A 22,051-nucleotide genomic window follows, 5' to 3' on the forward strand; every position below is an offset into this window, starting at 1 on the left:
TGGCTGTATCTCTTTCCCATTACAAATGTTCATACGCTTTCTACTGTATATATGAACAAGGCTGTTTAATCAATAAATTCATTCAGTTAGAGTAAATGAGAGTATATAAATGACTGGGGAAAAAGGGGAAATGCATGAATGGATAGGGAAAATCAAAACAGTTGTGGTATAATATCAAAAGTTGGCTTTTCATATTTGCTGTGCACATTTATGACTCTTGGAGGAAACATCCTATAGATTTTGTTGACCCCATGACCTTGTCTCAATGTCACCATCGGGCTAAACGTGGGAAATGCAATAAAGAGGATGTGTTAGACATGTTTCATTGTAGATAAGGAAGAGTGAATTAGCTCCTTACTGGGGGCAGCTCAATTTGTAAAAGACACAAGGACACATATCATGGATCGAAACTGGCGCCATGTCAGATCACACAATAAATGTTTGAATGAGCATGACAGAGAATTCTGTGCAGTGGAAACCAAATTCACTGAGAAGAGAGAGCACTTCTTGAAAAGGTACATTTTATAAGTGAGGGATGATTATTTTCTCATTTATGTCCATGTGTTTTTGAAATTTCAAAATGGCCTTTAAACAGATTTCATGGCCCCCAGGTTGGTAAAACTGGCTCGACACAAAAAATGATCCAGTAAATTTGCAGCTTCATGCTTTTTTTTTCTTTAATGGGGCAACAATGCTCCTCTCTCTCTCTCTCTCTCTCTCTCTCTCTCTCTCTCTCTCTCTCACACACACACACACACACACACACACAGTAACAGCTGACAGCACACAGAACTGACAGTGTTCATTCTCTCCAGTGTAAATCTCCTGCCCTCTGATGGGGCACTATGCAAATGCATCCAGTTCCCTCTACCGTCTGCTCCACTCTTGTTCACACACACACACACACACACACACACGCATGCACAGGGACACATTTATGCTGGTTATACCTTGGCTGGAGAGAATTTCTGATTTGTTCAATAATTTTATGAAACAGAAATCCTGGACTGGTTGCTACGGCCACTGTAATTTTCCTCTTAACCGCTTACAGGTGAGGTGTGCTTGAGAAAGGCAATTAAATCTGCATTATGTATTGTTCTAGTGATAAAGCAATGCCTTATTTTCAATTTAAGTAATGTGACGTGACTCAACAAGAGAAAATCCATCTGCTGGTGCAGCTTAAGCCCTCTGGTTTGTCCCGTTACAGCCGCTGTGGGTGGGCATGACCAGTGGCAGAAAATCTTCTTGGCACACGGGAACGGATGCATTTGGCATATTTGGTAAACAAGAAGGAAAATTACTCCGCAATCTATTTTGGATTGTAGTAGCATGGCTGAAGCAGCTCTGCAGAATTGGTTTAACGGCCCCCGCCTTCAGTATAAAAGAATTAGATCTTTGGAAATTCTCCAAGCATAAAAAGGAGAGTCATAAGTGCTGTACAAGAATAAATGCCAACACTGCCCTTGCTGGCCGGAAAGACCTCATGGAGTGGCAAGACAACAGAGGAGATGCAGCAGCAGAGGAGATGGCTTCTTTTTTAATAGACCAGTCAAAAAAAAAAAAAAAAAAAAAAAAAAAAATAGTGAAATGCTGACCACTACCATTAATTATGGTGGCAATATTTGTTGTGCAGTTGCTGTTATGTTGTGTGCTTATGAGTGCTAATATAAAGTAACATATTTGCCTAACTTGCAGCTTTTCACTTTTACTATTACTATTCTACTACTACAAACAAGAATTAGATTACAGCTAAAAAAAAAAAAAAAATAGAAACCTTTCAAGAGTATCCTCCTCTATCCCCCTCTGGTTACCGAGAAGAACACCTACCTTTGTCAGGGAAGGGGTAAACATGCCAGAAAGCAAATACAAAAACAGTGAGCTCCTCTTGGTTTATCTTTTCTGAATATTATTTCCCTCTAGAATTTTGGGATAGACTTTTTCAGGTCTACAAAGAAATGTAATCCAATAAGTTTTTCTATGCTAGACTGGAAATCGGCCTGATTTGAGCCTGAGCTTGTCTTCATCTTTGAGGCTATGGGATGGCCACATTCCCAAAAATAGTCTATGAGTTATAATAAAGTTTTAATCAAGAGTTCAACTCAAAACAACCAAAAAGCCTTACAGCTTTAACAATGTGACTTTTGCCTCAACTCCTCACTCAGTTTGACCAAAAGCACTGCATAATCTTTAGTGCTATCCGTACTGCGATATGTAAATAATGAAAGTGTCTTTCTTGATAATGTTTATTCACGCTATTTATTATGACTGATTCTGTGTGATTTCCTCCAGTGACACTGATATCAGACAGTAACCCTGATCAACTAGAGCCTCACACAACACACACACCATGGGCCAGATCTATTAATGTCTTGTGCTGTTGAAAACCCTCTTTTGTCATTAAAAGGTGGCTGTTGCAATTTACTAGACCAGCAAAATGGGCCCTTAGTACCTATAATTAGACCAAACGATTGTCCAGTGCTTTTTTGCGCTTCGGCCTCATTGCAAATACATTCACGGTAGCTTCTTTCTAGTGCAAAATGCTGGGAGGCAATTATGGTAACAGACCACCTATGTCAATTTCTCGAGGCTGATAGAGAGTACCGACTCGGTGTGTGCTCACGCTTTTTAACACCTGTGAAAAGCTTGTCTAATGTCGGCACTAATACATATGCTAATATGACGCAAATGTGTCTGCGATTGTTATTGCTCAGTGGAGACATGAGACAGAGGGAACAACTGTCATCTCTCCAATATTTCAATGATGGACTGTTAGGTTTCTCCCAAATGTCTTAGGTCTGTCTGAAACAGTAATACACACAGCATTTTTATACAAGGTCCAAATGTTTTAATTTAGCAGTATATTAATATATAAGTGCCTGACTGTATCATCATGTTTGTTATTTGCCTGTATGTGTGTATGTGCTTTAGCATGTTGTAGTGCCTCTCTAATAAAAATATCACTATTTCAGAAAGGCTTTATTAGAAACACAGCAAACCTCACAGCCGGAAATAAATTACACCGGGAGTAGAGAACATATACAGCACAAACTGTGAGATCCTGGGAAATAGCTTGAGTCATCTGCCCTCGCGACTGGCGTTGGAGTTGAGGTTATAAGGTGCGTTGTAAAAGCCGCCCCCTCTATGTCTGTTCCCTCTGGGGACTTACTGTATGACAATTAGACACGCATGGTGTAATGGCTGTTATAATGTAGACGGTGTGATCGTGGTCAGTTTCAAATACTGACTTTTGCATGGACTGAACAGACAGCTGCCACTGATCTTGATGTAAATGTAGCCTATATTCTTGACATACTGGCAATATACTGTATGTTTTGTTTTATTCGATCTATGTACTTATTTATTTATTAGGATTCCCACAGCTACTAAAAAAATAACACAGCCTTATGCTGCTGCTTTGATTTATACTGCTTTGCAGCACAGTTATGTTTCAAACATGGATCAGTGCCATTTACAGGTGATGTTTTGCAGAGTCTGGCTGGAAGGCAGGAAGATAATTGATCCTAGCTACAGTTTGTATGTATAGGATAATCCACAACAACATGGTCTCCTGTCAAAAATAATAATCAGCACAGAGGGGGTTGCCTTCACAAAGGTCATAATTTTTCAATCAAACACACCTTGGAGTCAATTATCCTGTTTATTACATGACTTTATCTTACAAAGTAAGAGTTTACTGTAGGTGTAAAGTGTCAGTCATAATATCTTTTTCCCACCAGGAATTGCAAGTCAGCTACTGACCACACTTCTTTCTGTCCACATTCATGTACAGCTTGCTAACCTGGGACACCCACAGCAAGGCTTCATGATCAATACATTTGAAGTATATGTCAACATGACTTTTGGCAGTGATTTGATGATGTAAATGTTTTGGTGCAAAACTGTATCCTGCGCCATCTATGAAAGGGAAGGATTTTCTTGTCAAAGTAACAATGCACCATATGTATGTTTGTTAAAATAAAAAAAACAAACAAACAAAAAAAAAAAAACTTAGAGTTCTGCCCAGAGTATGAATGCACAAGCACATTAAATGTGTTTGGGTGGAGGAGTGGTGTTGGGGGGTGTGACTGGAATGAGTCAAACTATCTCACTTCTGAAAACACAAATGGTTAGTAGCACTGTGTTAACAGATAGTTCAGTGGTAGCCCAGTGTTATTGTAACTAAGAAGATCGCTGAACCTAATAGACCTGCATCATCCTTGTGAGACTTTGACTGTACTGCTGGTGAACGAGCATGCACACAAACCAACAAACACACAAAGGCCAGGTCTCATTTAGATCCACCTACCAAGCATCTAATGAAGGTTAAAAAAAAAAAAAAAAAACTGTAACTATTTGTCACCAAATAATTTCTTGGCAGAATCAAAGATTTAAGTAAGATTGTCCAACTGTGATGTTACAACAAAACCATGACCCTCTCACTTGTTTCAAGAGATTTATATCAAGCAGGTGCTGTTGAGGGTATTGTTACCACCTTAAAAAAATATACACCTTTTCTGCATATGCAAAATATTGTACTCAGTTTGCCCATAATGCATACACTCATCACGTGTCTGGCTAGAGGAGCGCAGAGATGTTTGGTCTTACCTTGGTGTGAAGTTTAGATAGCTGCTTGTCATCCAGGTAACTTTGAGTGTAGACACGCCTCTTATAGCGGAACTGAAACACACACACACACAAAAACAAAAACAGAGGCAAGCTAAGCGGTTTGATTTTTTTCCTTTTCATTCTGTTTCTCTTTCAACTGCAAGGTAAAAACCCTAAAGAAGGGATACTGGTGTTAATTATCAAAGTTAATTCGTCTTGCAATGCAAGGGGTGCAGCAGCTCCTCAGATCAAAGTGAGTCAGTTTATTTTTAGTTTAATTCTGCCTTGGCTTGATGTGAGGGAGAGACAGACAGACAGACAAAGATTTTGACTCATATTTAATAACCATGGAATGACGTTAGGGAACCAAACATCTCCCTGTATGAGGCTGTCATCTTTTTCCATTGCTCCCGCCTGTCATCTTTTCCGCACATTAGGTCTTGCCTGAAAATCAACCTACCTTGCAAGTTGAGTGCAGATTACAATTTGCAAAACAGCAAACAAAAAGCTGACGAATTTCAACTGAATAAATGAGCAGGAGCAACACTGCGTACAAGTTTGACAAATCACACAAAAACAAGGCTCTGCGTTGGAGAGGGGGGAGAGAGAGAGCGAGAGAGAGAGAGAGAGAGAGAGAGAGAGAGAGAGAGAAAGCAGTTCTTTTGAGACTCACATTAATTAATTTAGAGTCTCAAATAATTAGTATAAATGGTAGATGGACTGCATTGATGCGGTGCTTCTAGTTAACCAACTATTCAAAGCACTTTACAGTGACTGCCTCACATTCGTCCATTCATACCCACTTTGTTACACTGATGGCATGGTCTGTCATTCAAGGCAGCCAACCTGCTCATCAGGAGGGGGTCAGGGATCCAGCGCCTTGATCAGCGACACTTTGACAAACTCCGTGCAGGGACTGAACCAGGAACCCACCGATTACTAAACAAGCTACCTCCTGACCCACACTGTTAGGCTTGATTACAATCATTTCAAGCACAGTAAATTTGGCAGACTAAGCTCTAGGTCTGCAGTGATGATAGTTACATCAAATTAAAATGAAGTGATTATCCAATCTAGGTGTTGTCCAGCAGCTATTGCCCACCCTGGCTGGCTTTTGTTTCATTCCACAAAAATCCTCCGCCCTGGAGTTGAGCTTCAGAGTGGCAGCATGTTGTTGCCTCCCTTATTCCTTAGCTATAAGACCAAAACAGCCACCGTATGCCATGAACATCACTCCAGTCCTCCACAACGCTCCTTGGGTAATCTGTGTTTTACAGGGGAAGAAAATCATTGATTTCCTATTGGCTTGTTCCAAACATAAGAGTTTTTCAAAATTCTTGGATTGCGGTCACTTCAGGATGCAACAGACATCATTTCAGCCTGATTGTGTTTGCTCACAATCCTGACTCCACAATGTACACAAACACGCAGGGACTGAAATGAATCCTCATCACTTAAAAAGGCTTTATTCAAGTGGTGTCAGAAAAACCTGAGGATGACTACCAGGGTGAGCGCACACACCCTGACTGTCATCCTCAAGTGGTTCTTTGTAATGATGTGTTTGTTTTTTTCTGTCCATCTTGAGAACAGTGATGAAGGCCTGTGGCTGAGACATGGAGCTGCTTTGAAAGGGTTTTTTTTTTTTTTTTTTTAATGTTCATGAAAGCAGCCCTTCTCCAGAGAGCTCCTACTGTTTCCTGACAAAACCTACAGAAGTGATTGTTTGTTTCCTAATCAGTTTCTCTTACAATATTTTAGATATTAAATATTTTAAATATCACATAGACTTGGTATTATTTCTGAGTTATATCCAATAAGATCATATTTTCAGTCATTTAACATGTTTGTTATATATGTCAACAGATCTCAGGGAGATGTAACAATGACTGTAAACCTTTGCCCCAACATGAAATCGCGGATTGAGCAAATTTTCTGTGTATGTTTCTCTCTAAAATGAGATTGGATCCACTAAATTCTGCTGCCGTTTTCCAATCAAAATAGTTATTTTGCTATTTTTACCCAGCTGTCTGCTCTGTGAATCATTCTAGCTGGCTGCTGAGCACTAAAAAAAACACCTGTTTATCAGCCATGCCCATTTCTTTGGCCAATCTGTTATGTTTCTTCAAAGATGACAACAAAATTATTAAGAGGGAGAGAATATCTACAACTTGTAATTGTGTGGCAAAGTTATACTGATTGTATTGATTTGTTTTGTTTTGGGTTTTTTTTTTGTATATACAGATCTGGAAGTCTCAAAAATGCTAAGAAATCCGAGACAAATGACAACATGACTTCAGAGAGCTACACTGCCCTGTCAGCGCCGGTAATGACAAGCCAAAGTTGTGGGACACCAGAAGAATCTTCAAAGCAGTTTCTGCACTTTCACAAAGACAGCTGTACGCCAAGACACCTCCGATAACTCGTGCTCTCATTTATTCTTCTCCTCCTGAAAATATGTTTGTTCTGTTATGGTTTCTGATTTCTGTTCTTCAGCTCCATAATGTGATTTTTTTTCCCCTTTGGTCTTGCACAATTTCCCCGAAAGCCAAAGCATTTATTAGGTCTGCTGCAAGCCGCTGATTTGATGGACAGGTTTCACTGAACACTGGTAGGCTGTAATAGCTTTAAAATGCTATAACCTTCAATGCACACGTTTTGTTGTATATCGAAGGTGTGCATGTGTGTGTGTGTGTTTGTGTGTGTGTGTGTGTGAGTGTGTGTGTTTCTTCAACCATGTGTGTTGTTGTAAATCCACAAAAGAGAGTTTGAGCTGATTAATCCAACGATGTCAATCATCTCCTCCAAACCAGGGCCAGAGGGAGTAAATGGTGGCCAATCAATGGCACACAGAGAACTGCCACAGAGCAATAACACACAAGTGCACACACACACACACACACACACATACACCCATTCAACCAGAACATAAACTCAGGAGGAGAAACATAAACTCAAAAGTAGAGATAAAACCAGTAAAACCAGGACGGATCAGCCTGAATTTCAAAAGAGAGTAAAATATGAAGTGTTTTATGTGATAATGTGCATACAGTTTTACACATTTTACCATCTCTTTGGGGATACCTCCTGCCTGTAGTGCCACAAAGAGATGCACCTTGAAAACCTCCATTGTAAATTCAAAAAACATAATCACATAATCATATTAATGTGCCTCAATCTCATACACACACAAAATTAGCCTGTTCGTTTGTCTACTGTAACCCAGTGCAGTTCGTTAGACTGACCATGGAAGTTTTTGCCGAGCCTCCTGGATGCAGTGAAGGATCCACAGCCGCAGGCCGCCGAGATGACACACGCAGCCTGACGAGCAACCTGTTCCCTGCCCTCCTCCGCTCATCTGCCATCTTAGAATATCAGCCGGAAACACCACTCGCAGGATTCCAGAAAACACAATCCATCATTGTACTCCGATGCATTCAGCCCAGGATGAGATGAACACATCCGGGACAAAGGGATGAAAGTCTTGTCAGAGGCGAGACTAACGACTGAGATGTCCAACTCTCTCTCTCTGTTTTAGCATATGGAGGCTTGGGGGTTATTTTCAGTGGTTGTGATGCTTCTCAGTCCAGCCCTGTGCTCCATGGTCGTAAAAAATGAACTAATATGTGACCTGATACCAGCAGCCTGAAGTACCACTGCCCCCGGGGTAGCATGCATTCGAATGTATAGGTCACACACGCACACGTTTGTGCACACCCACAAACGTGTGCGCCCGCATGCTCGTACACACACAGTTACAGTGCAGAATACCACTCATGGCATTGACTCCAAACAGTTCCGGTATAGTTTATAGAGCTAAATTGATTTGCTGCTTCATAACATGCAGCTCCGTGCTCCAGTAATTCTTTGTGCATTAGCGCACTGTTTTGTTAAACTAGTAATTTCCAAATGCGATACTGCATGACACTGCTCCTCAAGATTTGTGGTCTAAATCCAACATGTGTGTGTATGTGTGTGCATGTGTGTGTGTGTGTGTGTGCATGGTCCACAGTCGTATCAAATTCCTTGCAAGAGGAGTTATTCCCAACAACAACAGATAAATAAATAATCATAATTATTCCATCAGCCTTGTTTACTGTTGAAGTTGCCCACAAATCTCCTGTTCCATATAATGATACATTTTGCTAGTCAAAGCAAAATTGTGACCCTTTAAGTACTTGAATACTTTACTGGAATACAGTACAACTCAACTGCATACACGTGAGCTGGCTTGCTCTATATTACTGTACTTTTTTTTTGACAATGCCATGCTGACATCATAAAGTTAGCATAGTCAATAAAGCTCCCACACCCAATCACTTGCACATCTCAAAGCATCTTTAAAGGAGCATCTGTGCTGCGGAAATCCAGGGTGATGTCATGTTCACCGATGTGCCTTTCTGTCTGTGCTATGTTATTGCACATTTGGCTTTAATAACTAACAAATGAAATGGTAAAATACTCATCCCTGTTGATGTGCTTGTCACCGTACACATCTAAATCAAATTCAGATCATAAAGGCCAGTGAAATCTTTGGAAGACCCTCCAGCCTGAATGCCTTCCATCTGCTTTTGTCATTTCCTGTTCCTGGTAAGAGTCCAACTCGTAATTGGAACAGTAAATCAACTCTGAAAAATAATAATAACCATAATAATAAACAGAGAATGAAAAAGAAAATGAGAGAGAGAGAGAAAGGTAAACAGAGAGAGGGTGGAATGACGAGAGAAGAAGAGAGCCAGATGGGCCCACCATGACTCAATAATGCCCTTTACACATCTCATCTTTCCCAATATAGCCTAAATTGTATCACCAAAAAATAAATAAATAAATAAATAAATAAACCAAAGGAAAATCTTTTCTTGTTAGTATTAAACAGATATTTACATTTTGCAAAGCAAGCGGCGACTACAAGTAATAATTTAGTTTAATAATGATATTAGTATCTGCCCATATGTCACGGGTGACATTAAGCCGTGGCTCAAGGGAGATCGAGTAAATCTTTATTATGCTCCCCCTATCTCCACTCATCATAAAACTAGCGAACAAAGACTGCCAGTTGGCGTAACACCTGACATCTTTGCACCACAGTCTGCCTGCATATGTGCATGTTTCTCTCTGATCACAAACCATGATGGACAAGCGCTACAATTATCTCTGAGAGATGACAGTTGCTGTAGACAACACACTGTCACTAAGCATATTATTACTGCTGATGGCTTTGAATGACACATCGTGACATAAAAAGCACGCACACACACACACGAATCCGTACAGAGTGTGTGCATGTGCGCGCACGCACTCACACGTATGTACATAGCTTCAAAAGGAGTAAAGTAGCGACCCTTCGAGTCAGTGGCTCACTGGATGATTGATAGATGACAACAGCCTCCATGTGTAGAGTCCCTTGGAAAATGACAGCACTGAAGTGACACATGCAGGCTCATTTCAAAAGGTTAAATGGACGGTGTCAGGAGGCTGCGTAGTGCATCCATGCTGTTATTCTGTAATTTGACATGATAAACAAGCATGACTCCTTTCTCTCTACAGACGTGTACCTGCTCACTTTCTCTCTCTCTCTCTCTCTCTCTCTCTCTCTCTCTCTCTCTCTCTACTCAGCTAATTCTGCTTTACTCCATTTCAATACACCCAGTTGTCAAGTTGTAAAAAAAAATTCAAGGGGGATGGTCATTTTTTTTCACTTGATGAAAAGTGAGGATAGCAGTTTTACAGGGGGGATGATTTTGACCGTTTTTATTTCAGGGGGGATGCCATCCACCCTCATCCCCCCTCAACTCGAGTACTGAATACACCTTCTTTCTTTCATTCTTTCCCGTTCCTTTGAACTCATTTTCTCCATGTCTCGCTCTCACCTTTCGCCCATTTTGCCTGTGATCAGCAATATCTGCAAAGTGCAAGTAGAGGCAAAGTAAAATTATATGAATGCTTGCATCCCAGTGCTGGTTAGCAAGAACCTTATTAACAGCCAGCAGAAAACATATGCTTTGCTCTCTAATGTTGTGTATCCCTCCTCTCTCTCTCTCTCTCTCTCTCTCTCTCTCTCTCTCTCTCTCTCTCTCTCTCTCTCTCTCTCTCTCTCACTCTCTCTCTCTCTCTCTCTCTCTCTCTCACAAACACCTCACACATAAATGATCTCATAGTGGAAGTGGACCTACCTCCAGGTAAGGTACAGGAGCGATAGAAGGGAAGGGGTATTCCCTCAGCTGTCTTTCCTCATCCAGAAACTTGCCAGCCTTTCCGTTGTAAGCCGGCTGGAAGAGGCCGTAGTTGAGTACATCCTTCAGGCTCTGGTTCAGAGTACACAGGATCCTCTGTTTGGACAGCCAGATAGGAGCATCCACGTTGAATTTCATGCATTTCTGCGGAGATGAGAGGAGGGAAGAGAAGGTTAAGTACCTGTCATTATGTTAAATATCACATATTGTATTTCAGTCGAGTAAAAGTGAGAAACCGAGGAGTGATATTTCACTGATTCTCAGAAATGCAGTGTTGACATGTGGTGAACAGTTGACCAGAATATGAAATAGGATCTTAGTCATTCTTCATCAAATTAGCATTTATTGAAGTTGCAATGTCATGGCTGGGGGAGAAGATAATACCAGCTAAGCCTTATAATTTTCTGAACAATTCACCCAGGTATCATGGCATTTCAGCATTAACCGACAATTTCCTCCACTAATATTCATAAAAGGTCATCCAAAACAAAACCTTGACCAACACAGTTACAGTACCGAAGGAACAAAAGAAACAAATTATCAGCTAAATCTTCCATAAACACTCTCCCGAGCCCAACCATGCAGAAACGTGGACGGCTTAAATTTTGAGTAAAGCTACATCTGAATGTGCATTATTCATGCTCTGAATATTAAACGATACAGAAGTTAAGTGGCCAGAGCTGGAACGGGGCATCAGCTGGGCAATACTGTATGTTACTCCTACACCTATAGTACAGTAGCCCTATCTGCCGTCTCCACTCACACATGAAACAGTATAGGTAAGGACAGCGGAGGGTTTGGGGGATCCCTCGGTAGACATACCGCATGTGAAAAATAACTCTCACTCTGCTGACCTTTGTGCTCTAATTAACAACAGTATATATAGACTGAAAGCCCTCCTGAGGAAAACGCTTTTGTTGTTCTCTCCCATATCATCTGATTATTAAATAAGATACAGCCTGCTTAACTCTTATCTGGACTATCTGTCATTGTGCTGCTTTTAAGGTGTCAGAATAAATTAGTATGCTTGCTGCTTTCTAGTCCATCCAGAGGTTTAATGTTCATTGGTTGAAGTGGGTGCGCAGAGCACTTCCACCTAGTTACCACATTGTGGAGCCTGAGCTACAGAAAGCAGAGACAGGATGAGAGGGAAGTAGAGGTAGAGTGAGAGAGAGGGGGAGAGGGAGAGAGAGAGAGAGAGAGAGAGAGAGAGAGAGAGAGAGAGAAGGGGAAGAGTGAAAAGGAGGAGGGTGGGAGGTACAAAACCTACAAGTATTAAATAAATCATTGCTGACTGCAATATCGATTCAGAACCTCAACTCTATCCTGTTCAGCACCACTATGCTTCTCACACCCCGACACAAGTGTTGAGAAATTGCATCTTTTGCAGCAGAGAACAACCAACAAAACAAAGCGATACAGACGCACACATGCAGATGCACACAAGCAGTCCTGAATGAAGTATCATCACATCCATTTCACAATCCCTCGATCGATAAGAATTATCTCCTACCAACCTGCAATCAGTCTATGCTGTTCACTTTACATCCCTGCACACTGTTATTCTCCCTCTCTCTCTCTGTTGCTCAGAGTGCTCTGTTTGGGTTGGTCTGCACAGAGACAGGAAGATCTTTCTCCCCCAATGTAACAAAACTGACATCACATATGGCTTTGAAAAGCTGCCTCTTCACTTTGAGATGGGTTCAGTCCATGTCATTACAGTGAGGGATGATGGGGGGTGGAGACAGAAAAAACTGAGAATTAAAAAGGCCACTTGGGACAGTCTTGTCAAAATGGGGAGATGTCAGACAGGCACACGGTTACAAATGAACACAGAGACAGAGGCACATGCACAGATATAACTTCAAAGACAAATGGCACTTTAATTTCAGTCAGACATCATTATTAAACGTAATGGAATGCTCTTTTGATTATCCTGCAGAGCTAAACATATTAACCCATAATTCAGCCTTGACAATAACTCGCTTTTCTATTTATCTGTCCTTGTTCTGTTAATTGAAGTGGAACAAATCCTGATCAACCACTACACAAAGGAGGAATATCACTGCATGTAAAGCAGATAACTGTGTGTGTGCTCGTGTGTAAAAAAAAAAAACTTTTTTTGTGTGTAGGCTCTTCGTTGTGAGGTTGTGAAGTATGTTTATTTCAAAGGTGCACTATGCTGAGAATTGATTGAAGTGAGGACCCTTTAGAAACATCTGGGGAAAAAAAAAAAAACAAAAAAACAAAAAACTATGTACTATGTAGATTCAGCCATCCAATAACATACTTTTTTTTTTGTTTGTTTTTGTTTATTTGAGTCTGAAGGGTCCTCACATTCGGGACATCAAATCTCACCATTTGGTTCACATCTGTTGACCTTCCCTGAATAAACACACAGACTGCCATACTTTTCTGGCACTCATTGCACATTTAATTTACTATATGACAAGCTTAACTGGTACTGAAACATCCTTGTCGGCTACTGGATTCATGGATGACTTAAGAAAATGTAACTATAAAAGACTGTCCTAACAACCAAAGTCACTTTCAAGAGTGATTAAGTAATTAGGGAAAGTGAAGGCTGATACACAAAAAAAAAAAAAAAAAAAAAAAAAAAAAAAAAATTAATAGGGAGCACAGACACTGTGGGCTCTAAGCTGTGTTAGATAAAGCAGCTCCTTATGTTGAACATCATCTCCCTCTGAAAACTGGCTTTGAACAAGTCCCTAATACCTCCAGCATGTGTCAGAGCCTGGACACAGTCACATCACCAAGCAGAAAGCATTTACTAAAGAAATAAGGCATTAGAATAACACTTTTACAAAAAACAAGCAATATCTTGTTATCCTGCAGTGATAAACATATAACTGATCAATATGAGTCATATCATTCCTGTCTCGATTGTGGAACAACAAAAGCTTGAGGCGAAGCACGAGGTTCTGGCAAACTTATTCTCTGTGGCTCTGGCTATGTGTGAAAATAAAATTAAAAATAATAATAATAAAGGGGCCTTTCACACCTACCCCATTTGGCTATTTTAATCAAACAGTGCTGTGTTTACTTCATTAGTTGGGTTTGTTTGGAGAGGTGGGAACATGCACTGGGAGCAAAGCAAGTAAACAATAGGTGTGAAAGCAACCAAAATCACTGCGATGTTCCTCAACTGTCTGGCGGTGTTGTGTCATGACAAAGTGTCCAGCTGGAAGTGTCCGACTGAAATTTTGGCATGAAAGGAATATGGAAATATTTGTTAAGACATTGGCTTGTGCACATTAGTTTTATAAAGCCCCAGTAACTACGTTGATTGCAGTTTGAATGTTGCAATGTTTAGATGTTGCTGATCTCAGTGTCATTCATCTCTCTACTCACTCCAATGTTTTAAAAAAAAAAAAGTTATCAAACTTGCAGGTTTGTGGTTATTTAAACATATATTCAATTTTAGCCTTAATTTGAATACAAACTAGAACAACCAGGGTTGAGCTTGCCTGCCCTTTGCAATGTTTAATGTCACCACTAGGCGGCTCCACTGTCTTATTTCTGAAAAAAAGTCAGTCAGTAAGTCAGTAAGTCAGTGAGTGACGTACCAGATTCTTAGCCTTCCCCCTTGTGGGGGTCTGGCAAATATGATCAAAGTAAATTCAAAATACAAGGTTGATATGAATCTGGGGAATAAACACAATCATGCAACTTCATTTTTAGTAAACAATAATATGTGTGTTTAAGACATTCATGTTTTACTTGGTGGTACATTTGTGTGCCTCAGTTTGACAAAAACATTGGACTGAATAAGATGAGATGATGACTGAAACAGAAATCATCAGCATTCAAAATGCAACTGCAGAAACAACTGATGTGGATGAGTGGCTCTATATAAAAGTAACCTCTGTATTCCTTTAAAGAAGTGTTCAACTGACACTAATGGACTGTACGTGTGCCAATAAAAAAAAAAAAAAAAAAAAAAAAAAAAAAAATCACTCACAATATTGGCCAAATACTTCAATGTCAACATTGTAACAATTTTAGAAAGTTGACTATTGCAGCATTCATAAAATATACAAGAGAGCCTTAATAATGTGGCTATGGTGACCATAAGCAGGTAGAGGCAAATAACAGCTGAAACAGTCTAGTAAGTTCAAGAAACAGTGTCCCATACCTGTAATGAAGCCTTTAAGAGCAGGAGAATACAACACTTCTGCAACATCATAATATTAGAATATCAAAAATCCAAACTGTATTTTCTGTTATAGAGACCATTGCAATACAATAAGTAAGTACATATTAACCTGGAGTGGGAGCATGTACACATGTAGGTATGCACATGACAATAAAATACTAAACATATAGTTTAAAAAAAAAAAAAAATCTAAACAAGCCCATTTAAAAACAGCATGGTAATAAATGTCACAAACTAGAGTAAGTGTTGCACTAATGGCAGACTGCTGGACCTCCATAAATACAGTGCCTACATACCTACATAACCATGACATGCCATTACATTGATCTGTACTGGGGGATGAAGTTGGGAATTTATTGAATTTATGTCTGGAATTTATTTATTATAAAAGGATTTAATGTCTTTAACTCAGCCACTGCCCTAGCCGTCCCTAATATTAACAATATGTAGTCTCATATCATGATGTAGTATATTACATATAGATACCGAGCCCAGTGTTACAAGAGGTGTTTTTGCTTTTCACATCATCAGATATCAGAATGGCACTATTGAGCCTATTACATTCAAAGTCCCTGTACATCGCATATCTCGGCCATTCTAATATTTAGTCAAACAGTAAGTGAATGTCTCGATCCTATCTGCAGCTTCTGTGCTTGTGCTTAAAAATCTGATAGTTAAACAGCCTTTCTATGCACATTGCTGTTGTGTCAGCGTGATGCACAGTCAATGCAATTCTCCTCCTGCGGCATCTACTGAAACACAGATACGGTATATAAGAAGAAGTTAATAAGGCGCAGGTGTGCCCTTTTGATCGGGCCTCTCCTGGCTGTCGCTGCCGCCCAACCAAACTTAAATGGAACCCTGCTTGCCGTGGCTTCATTTATATGAGACTCAGCGAGCTGTTTCTGTAAATGGGGATACGTACCTACTTAAGTGGATACTTAGTGTAGCGTCTGCAGTGCATTTTATGGTACCAAGGATACCAACAAGCCAAGAGGAGCACAAAATCGCTGATTACTTCGGATGCATGAGTGACTTAAAATGACCTTCCTTGAATGTTTTTTGGTCTTTGGCATTTCAGCACTTTTCATACATGGTATCTTGAGTCTGAATAAAAATTAAATAGAAAGTTCCTGAGTGTGACACTTCTGTCTACTGACACAGTTTTGTGCTCTGCTTTGGGAAAACTCTCAAGTAACATTCCCTCCTTCTCATCAGCCACTGCGTTTGTTTGCTTTGTTCAATGAAATAACCTTGATTTTCGTTCTCAAGGTGGCAGCACGCAATGTGTATATGTGTGTGTGTGCGCGCATGCATGTGAAAAAGAAAGTTTGTCTGTCTGTGTGTGCATCTTCTTGTGCATGTGTCTGTGTCTCTCTTTGTGTGTGTTGAATTTACGTGACTCCACAGAAGACAAAACCCAATCTAAAGTCAGACTGTGACTCTGAAACCTTTTGCACACTAATGACCTCCGTGACCGTGATGCGTGCTATCTACCCTTCCACATCTCCCCTCCTCTCTCCAGCACCTCACCTCATCCCTCTGGGTCATGCAGACCTATCCCGTTCTCCAATTTCCCAGTGTTTTGCCAATCAATGAAACATTGGCAGGGCAAACTTTTGGTTAAAAGCACATCCTTAATTACTGTTTCATTAATTTGCTGCATAGGCACTTGATACCAAAGGCAATGACAGTACTAATTACCATACTTCTGGCTAAACTCGACTCAGTTGAAATCGTTAAACAAATTCTTTGACAGCTACAGAAATGTCAGGGTGTTAGACCTCGTTCAAACCTCGTATTGAACTGCAATCGATATCTGGATGTTTAATCTGGATGGGGAGAGATGTATGGCAAACGTAATGCAAGCTGTACACACACAGCATGAACTGCAATCGGTGTGCGATTGGATCTTGCAATCAGATCTCGCAATCGGATCTCAGCTGGAGTCAGCCAAGTGTAAATGCAATTTTAATGATCTATGTTGCTTCTTAACTCACTTGTTAGCTAGAGTCTAAGAACAGCAACACACATCGGAGTGACCCTTATACAAAATGCTGTATTTTCATTTTTGAAAAATTTGGTTACCGAGATTCCCCGTCTGGTTTGGCACCAGCTTAAATGTCCGAGCTGCTCTCCCCTCATGGCTGAACACGCTGCCTGAGATCCTCACGCAAAACTCTCTTATCCTCTCTCTGCCTCTGCTATCCGACCCAAAGTCACGGCTAAAAACCAAAGGTGATTTTGCTATTAGAGCCCCCAGACTTTGGAGTGCCCTGCCTGAGGAGATTAGGTGGCTTTTAAATCACTCCTCAAAACACACCGGTATAAAGGCTCTTTTAATTCTTGATTCTGATACTTTTGTCTTCCTTGTTTAAATTTTTTGTCGTATTCATTTTATTATCATCATTCTATTCATATTTGTAACTGCCTTTACTTACTTTAATTAATGTGAAGCACTTTGTAACTCTTTTTGAAAAGTACCGATATAAATAATACTTCCTTTTCTTCTCTTTATTATTAGAATTATTATTATTATTATTTGCACAGACCACTTGGAACCATAAAATTCAAAGCAAATATTTTCTTCACAGTCAACACAATGCAATAATGGGTTTTCCCTCTGCAGGATGACCCTAAGACAGTAGGAAAGACAGCCTCTTCCTTTAAAACATACCAACAGTTAGTCTCTTCTGTGAATTAGCTGGTAATTGGCTTAGAATAGTGCTTAGACGCTCAGTAGTGTTTGGTGTTTTATAGTGTTTCATAGTGTTTTAGACACTCAGTCAGCCTTGTTTAGGCTCCATTGATAAAGTGGCTGCAACTATACATTGACATTCCTTCAAGGCCAAACTTGACTGATGATAAACTTGAGTCAGATTTCTGCTGGTGCTCTGTCACATATCTACAACATCCTCCTCCTGGTGAGTTCAGAGCCACTCTGGGATCCAGCCAGCAGAGTCAGTTCAGCACTGCGGTGTCAGGCTAAACCCGACAAGCAAGCAAGCACGCTGCCAGTGAAACTAACTCTTCCTCAGATCACAAATCAGGCCCACAGCCATTTTGTTTACATGATAGCCAGAGGACTAATTATGTTAATTTGTAACTGTCAATGATTTATTGACACTTACTCATCAGCTCTTCATCATACTGGCTATCTTAACCATTTCTAAACCCCCCTCCAAATGTTCTGCTGCTGTGCACGTTGCATATATTCGACCCGCTGAGCCACTGTTTCTGGAACATCCCACCAAAAAAAATTCTCTCTCTCTCTGAGTATCCATGAGAGACTGGAGACAATGGAGTGGAAGAGCTACTTGGCCTTTCAGATGATGACAAACAGGTGCTCATGTCCTATTAACATGTCTTATGTTTAGTTGCCCAAATAAATATAAAAGTCTCCATGCTGATGGTTATTTTACCCACTTTCACCTACGTAATCAGTTTTCAAACCGTCGGTAGGAACACAATTTGGCATCAGGGATAAGTAAAGATTATTAAGACCTATCTTTGCATGGTAAAAAGTATCACAGGCTGGTTAGTATTAGTTAGTGAGACAAGCAATGTTTGCATCTTTTCATATTTATACTTGTCGGCTGCCTATTCTCTGCTCTGTTGTGATGTGATTATATAACTGTGGTGAAAAAACGTAGCTGCTCCGTGGTTATCATCAAGAGTGATCCTTTTTAATAAGGAAAAAAAAGAGTTCCAAGGCACTCATCAGCAGCAATTTAAAAACCCTTTGTTACAAGGCTACATATATATATATTAAAAATTCAAACTCCAACAACAACCTTTATTTAATCTGTAAAATATTGCTTTCAATTTTTTTTTTTTTCATATTTAAATTAATAAAAACAGCGTAATACCCTTGGGAAAAGTAATGAAAACCACCATTCTAAGACAAAACAAACCCTTTATTCTGACAGAGTTTACACTTCAAACCAAGAGCAGCAAATACTAAGGATGGAGTGAACCACGGAGAGACTGTGTGAATAAATGAAATGTGGATGGCCAAGGCAGAGTGGCTGGCAAGTATGTCACCATTAATGAACCATTATACAGATATAGGAACATTACATAGAAATATTACAGAAAACACTCATGTATGTACCAACAAGAGGTCTGAAGGTTATATGGGCATATTTACGACTGGAAAGTTGCTCGTATAAATCCCTTAACAGACTGGGAAATCTGAAAGGGTGGAGGAAATGTACTTTACTTTCCCACATAAACTACCACTGATATCCCCCTAAGAGGGCATTTAACCATTGGTGTGCTCACGTGAAGCTGCTCAGTGGTTAATGCTGGAGGACTGAGATTCGTCTCCAAATGTGAATCTGTGAGACGGTAATTGTTGAGCAGGGTGTTGCTGAAAACAAAAAAAAAAACAAAAAAAAAAAAAACAAAAAAAGGTAAACAAAGGCTCTGCCGAGTAAAAGGTTAGAATCTCTCTCTGGTCTCTGCCATTGCTCTCCTCTCTACCGCTCCATTCCCTCTCATCTCCTCTTCTCGCCAGTCTTGCTTTTGAACTGCAATGCAGAGCCGGTCTGACTGGAAACAACATTCAGAGAGGGGGAGACGTAGAGAGAGCGCAGTAGTGAGAAAGACAGACAAATGAAGGCACCAAATGAGAGGGGGAGAAAGGCCGAAAGAAAGAAAGAAAGAAAGAAAGAAAGAAAGAAAGAAAGAAAGAAAGAAAGAAAGAAAGGAAGACAGAAAGAGGGAAGGGATGTGAAATGGGACTTGCTTTAAATGACCACCCACATTTTACATTGCAGCAAATCATTTTGTAAAGCATCCAGGGGTACTAAAGATTTCACAACATACAAACAAAACCCCTTGATGTATAAATATGAATTTTTGGTGACAAAGTCGTCACCATTCATAAACCACATAAGAAATAATTGGCTGTGTAAAGCAAATTTTTCCCTGGGTATTATTTCTGGCGGAGGAACTGTGTCATTCCACTCAGTTTCCAGTCACGAAAACACAACAGTGCTGCTGCTTTCAGGAAAACTAATGTGGAGTAACTTTATTATGGTGATGGAAAACTGGAGTGAAGAAAGTTTGAAGTCTTGGAAAGTGAATTTTCATATTGTTGTGAAATGAATGGGAAACAACGGCTGGATACAAAATAGGAAAAATGATATCAAAGTTGCAACATCTGATTGCTTACTTTGGGAAAAGATTAGCAGAAACATGAAGGATACCTATTTTTGTAGATACTACGCTAAACATGCAAAAATCACTGGTATGGTCCTGTAAAAACACAAAGAGCTAGATATGATGCAGTTACTGAGCATGTGCAAGTGTGTGTGTGTGTGTGTGTTTCTTTGACTGTGCACTGGTGTATGCATGCATGTGCATTCATGGACATGGATATGTGTAACACTGGGCATTCCCCACTGAAATGACCAACATGAGGTAATGCTTTCTAGCGTGTCGTGTTCAACCATGTGTAACTACACTCTCCTGCTCTACAGCCCTGATCTTGACCCTGTTTTACACAGATAGAGCTTACAGCAGTACTACAATAAACCCCTCGAAACAGAAAAACTGCCACATTGGGCCAACAGACCATATTCACATGGCGGCTATTTTGCTTTGACGTCATGCTCAGGGAAGGATGCTCAAATACTGTTATCATATCACGCTGCTGTGTTCCAGGTTGCATGCTGTATAAACACAGGGACAAATTGTTGTCATTTTACTGCTTGCCGATTAATACATAACTGAAAAGACAACTGATAATGAAAATCCACAGGGACATGGGGCCATATTTCAAGTTAAAACAACATATTGTAAGCATACTGTAAGCATTCAGCCACTTCCTAGTTAACCTTACTGTTTGAAAGCATGACATTATATGATAGGAAAGGCGTGTAAGAATATAGAAACATTTCTATGTTTCTGTGATTCTCTATGTATGGAGATATCTCTATAGAAACTCATCAGCAAGTCAACAAACACATCAATCCAAGGTGTGAAAACTTCAAGGTAAGGGCCACCGTGTTGTTTACATCCATGCTTTACATTAGGTTTATGTTATATTCAACTGGAAAATGCGCTTTGTACACAACATGGGCAGCATCTACACAACAGACCATGCATGCATACCAGCAGTCGGCTACCATTAAAGGCACTTTTTACATTTCAGGTGTTTCGCTTAAACTTGTAATAAGAGCAGCTTACGGTGAGGGCAAATAGTAGAATAAGCCTCAATTGTTAGTTCACCAACCTTAGAAGCAACTAAAAGTAAAACTGCCAGCACGGTAAGCCACAGTGCCCTGACAATATTACTGTGACCCTAAAATAATCGTGGAGAGAGCAGTACTTTCAAAAGAAATAAGAAAAATAAGAGCTAAGACAAGATAACAGTATATTACAGGCAGAGGAAGAAGCTACAGGAGAGGAGATGTGACTCAGTAGGGAAAGGGTGTTGAGAGGCACTTCACAGATGAGGCCACGACACCGATGGAGGGCACCTGGCCATGACAGACTTCAATGCTGAGGCCCATTCTCCTGTTAAATCATATGTGCTGGTTGTGTTCCGGTTTGTCTGTGTTCACACGGGCAGCCACAACGGCCTTTTGTGTTCATCAATATCCCTCCATGTCAAACTTATTCACACTCTGACTGAGATCACAGACACCCTGGGGTAATTCATCCCACTCTTCTGTCCCTCTTGCACCTTCACACTCTTTCATCAAAGGCCAGGCCTTGATCGTTTGTCTGTTTAAATGAGGGGCATAAGTGAAGGATGATTGGATGAGAGATCAGGGGCTTGAGTACGGAGATCAGAGGACAGCGGAGACCCAGCTGCAGGTTACACTTTTAGAGCATAGTGGGACAATAAAGAGAGGACAAGTGAAGGGTCCTAACCCTAACACAGAGCTAGATGAGAGAGAAGATTACAGATTACTTACATGGTAGCACTTACTCAGTGTAGTTTTATTAGCATTTCTATACATCTGTTTGAATCACGAAGTTTATAAGGTGCCTGGTCTGAATAAGATTGAAATTGATCCTTTAGGTT

The 22,051-nt window shown here is 40.2% G+C and overlaps 1 protein-coding gene across 1 annotated transcript in view; it reads right to left on the reverse strand.

The window, feature by feature from the left end:
- shank3a (SH3 and multiple ankyrin repeat domains 3a) overlaps positions 1 to 22,051 on the reverse strand; it is a 227,419-nt gene that overhangs the window by 129,941 nt on the left and 75,427 nt on the right. The window contains exons 5-6 of the mRNA XM_030053211.1: positions 10,776 to 10,979; positions 4,606 to 4,677 (exon numbers count right to left, since the gene is read on the reverse strand). Coding sequence (XP_029909071.1) covers positions 4,606 to 4,677; positions 10,776 to 10,979 — 276 coding nt within the window. The remainder of the gene's footprint in view (positions 1 to 4,605; positions 4,678 to 10,775; positions 10,980 to 22,051) is intronic.

The sequence above is a fragment of the Myripristis murdjan genome, chromosome 6 (assembly GCF_902150065.1).
Source record: "Myripristis murdjan chromosome 6, fMyrMur1.1, whole genome shotgun sequence".
In the NCBI taxonomy this organism is placed as follows: Eukaryota; Metazoa; Chordata; class Actinopteri; order Holocentriformes; family Holocentridae; genus Myripristis; species Myripristis murdjan.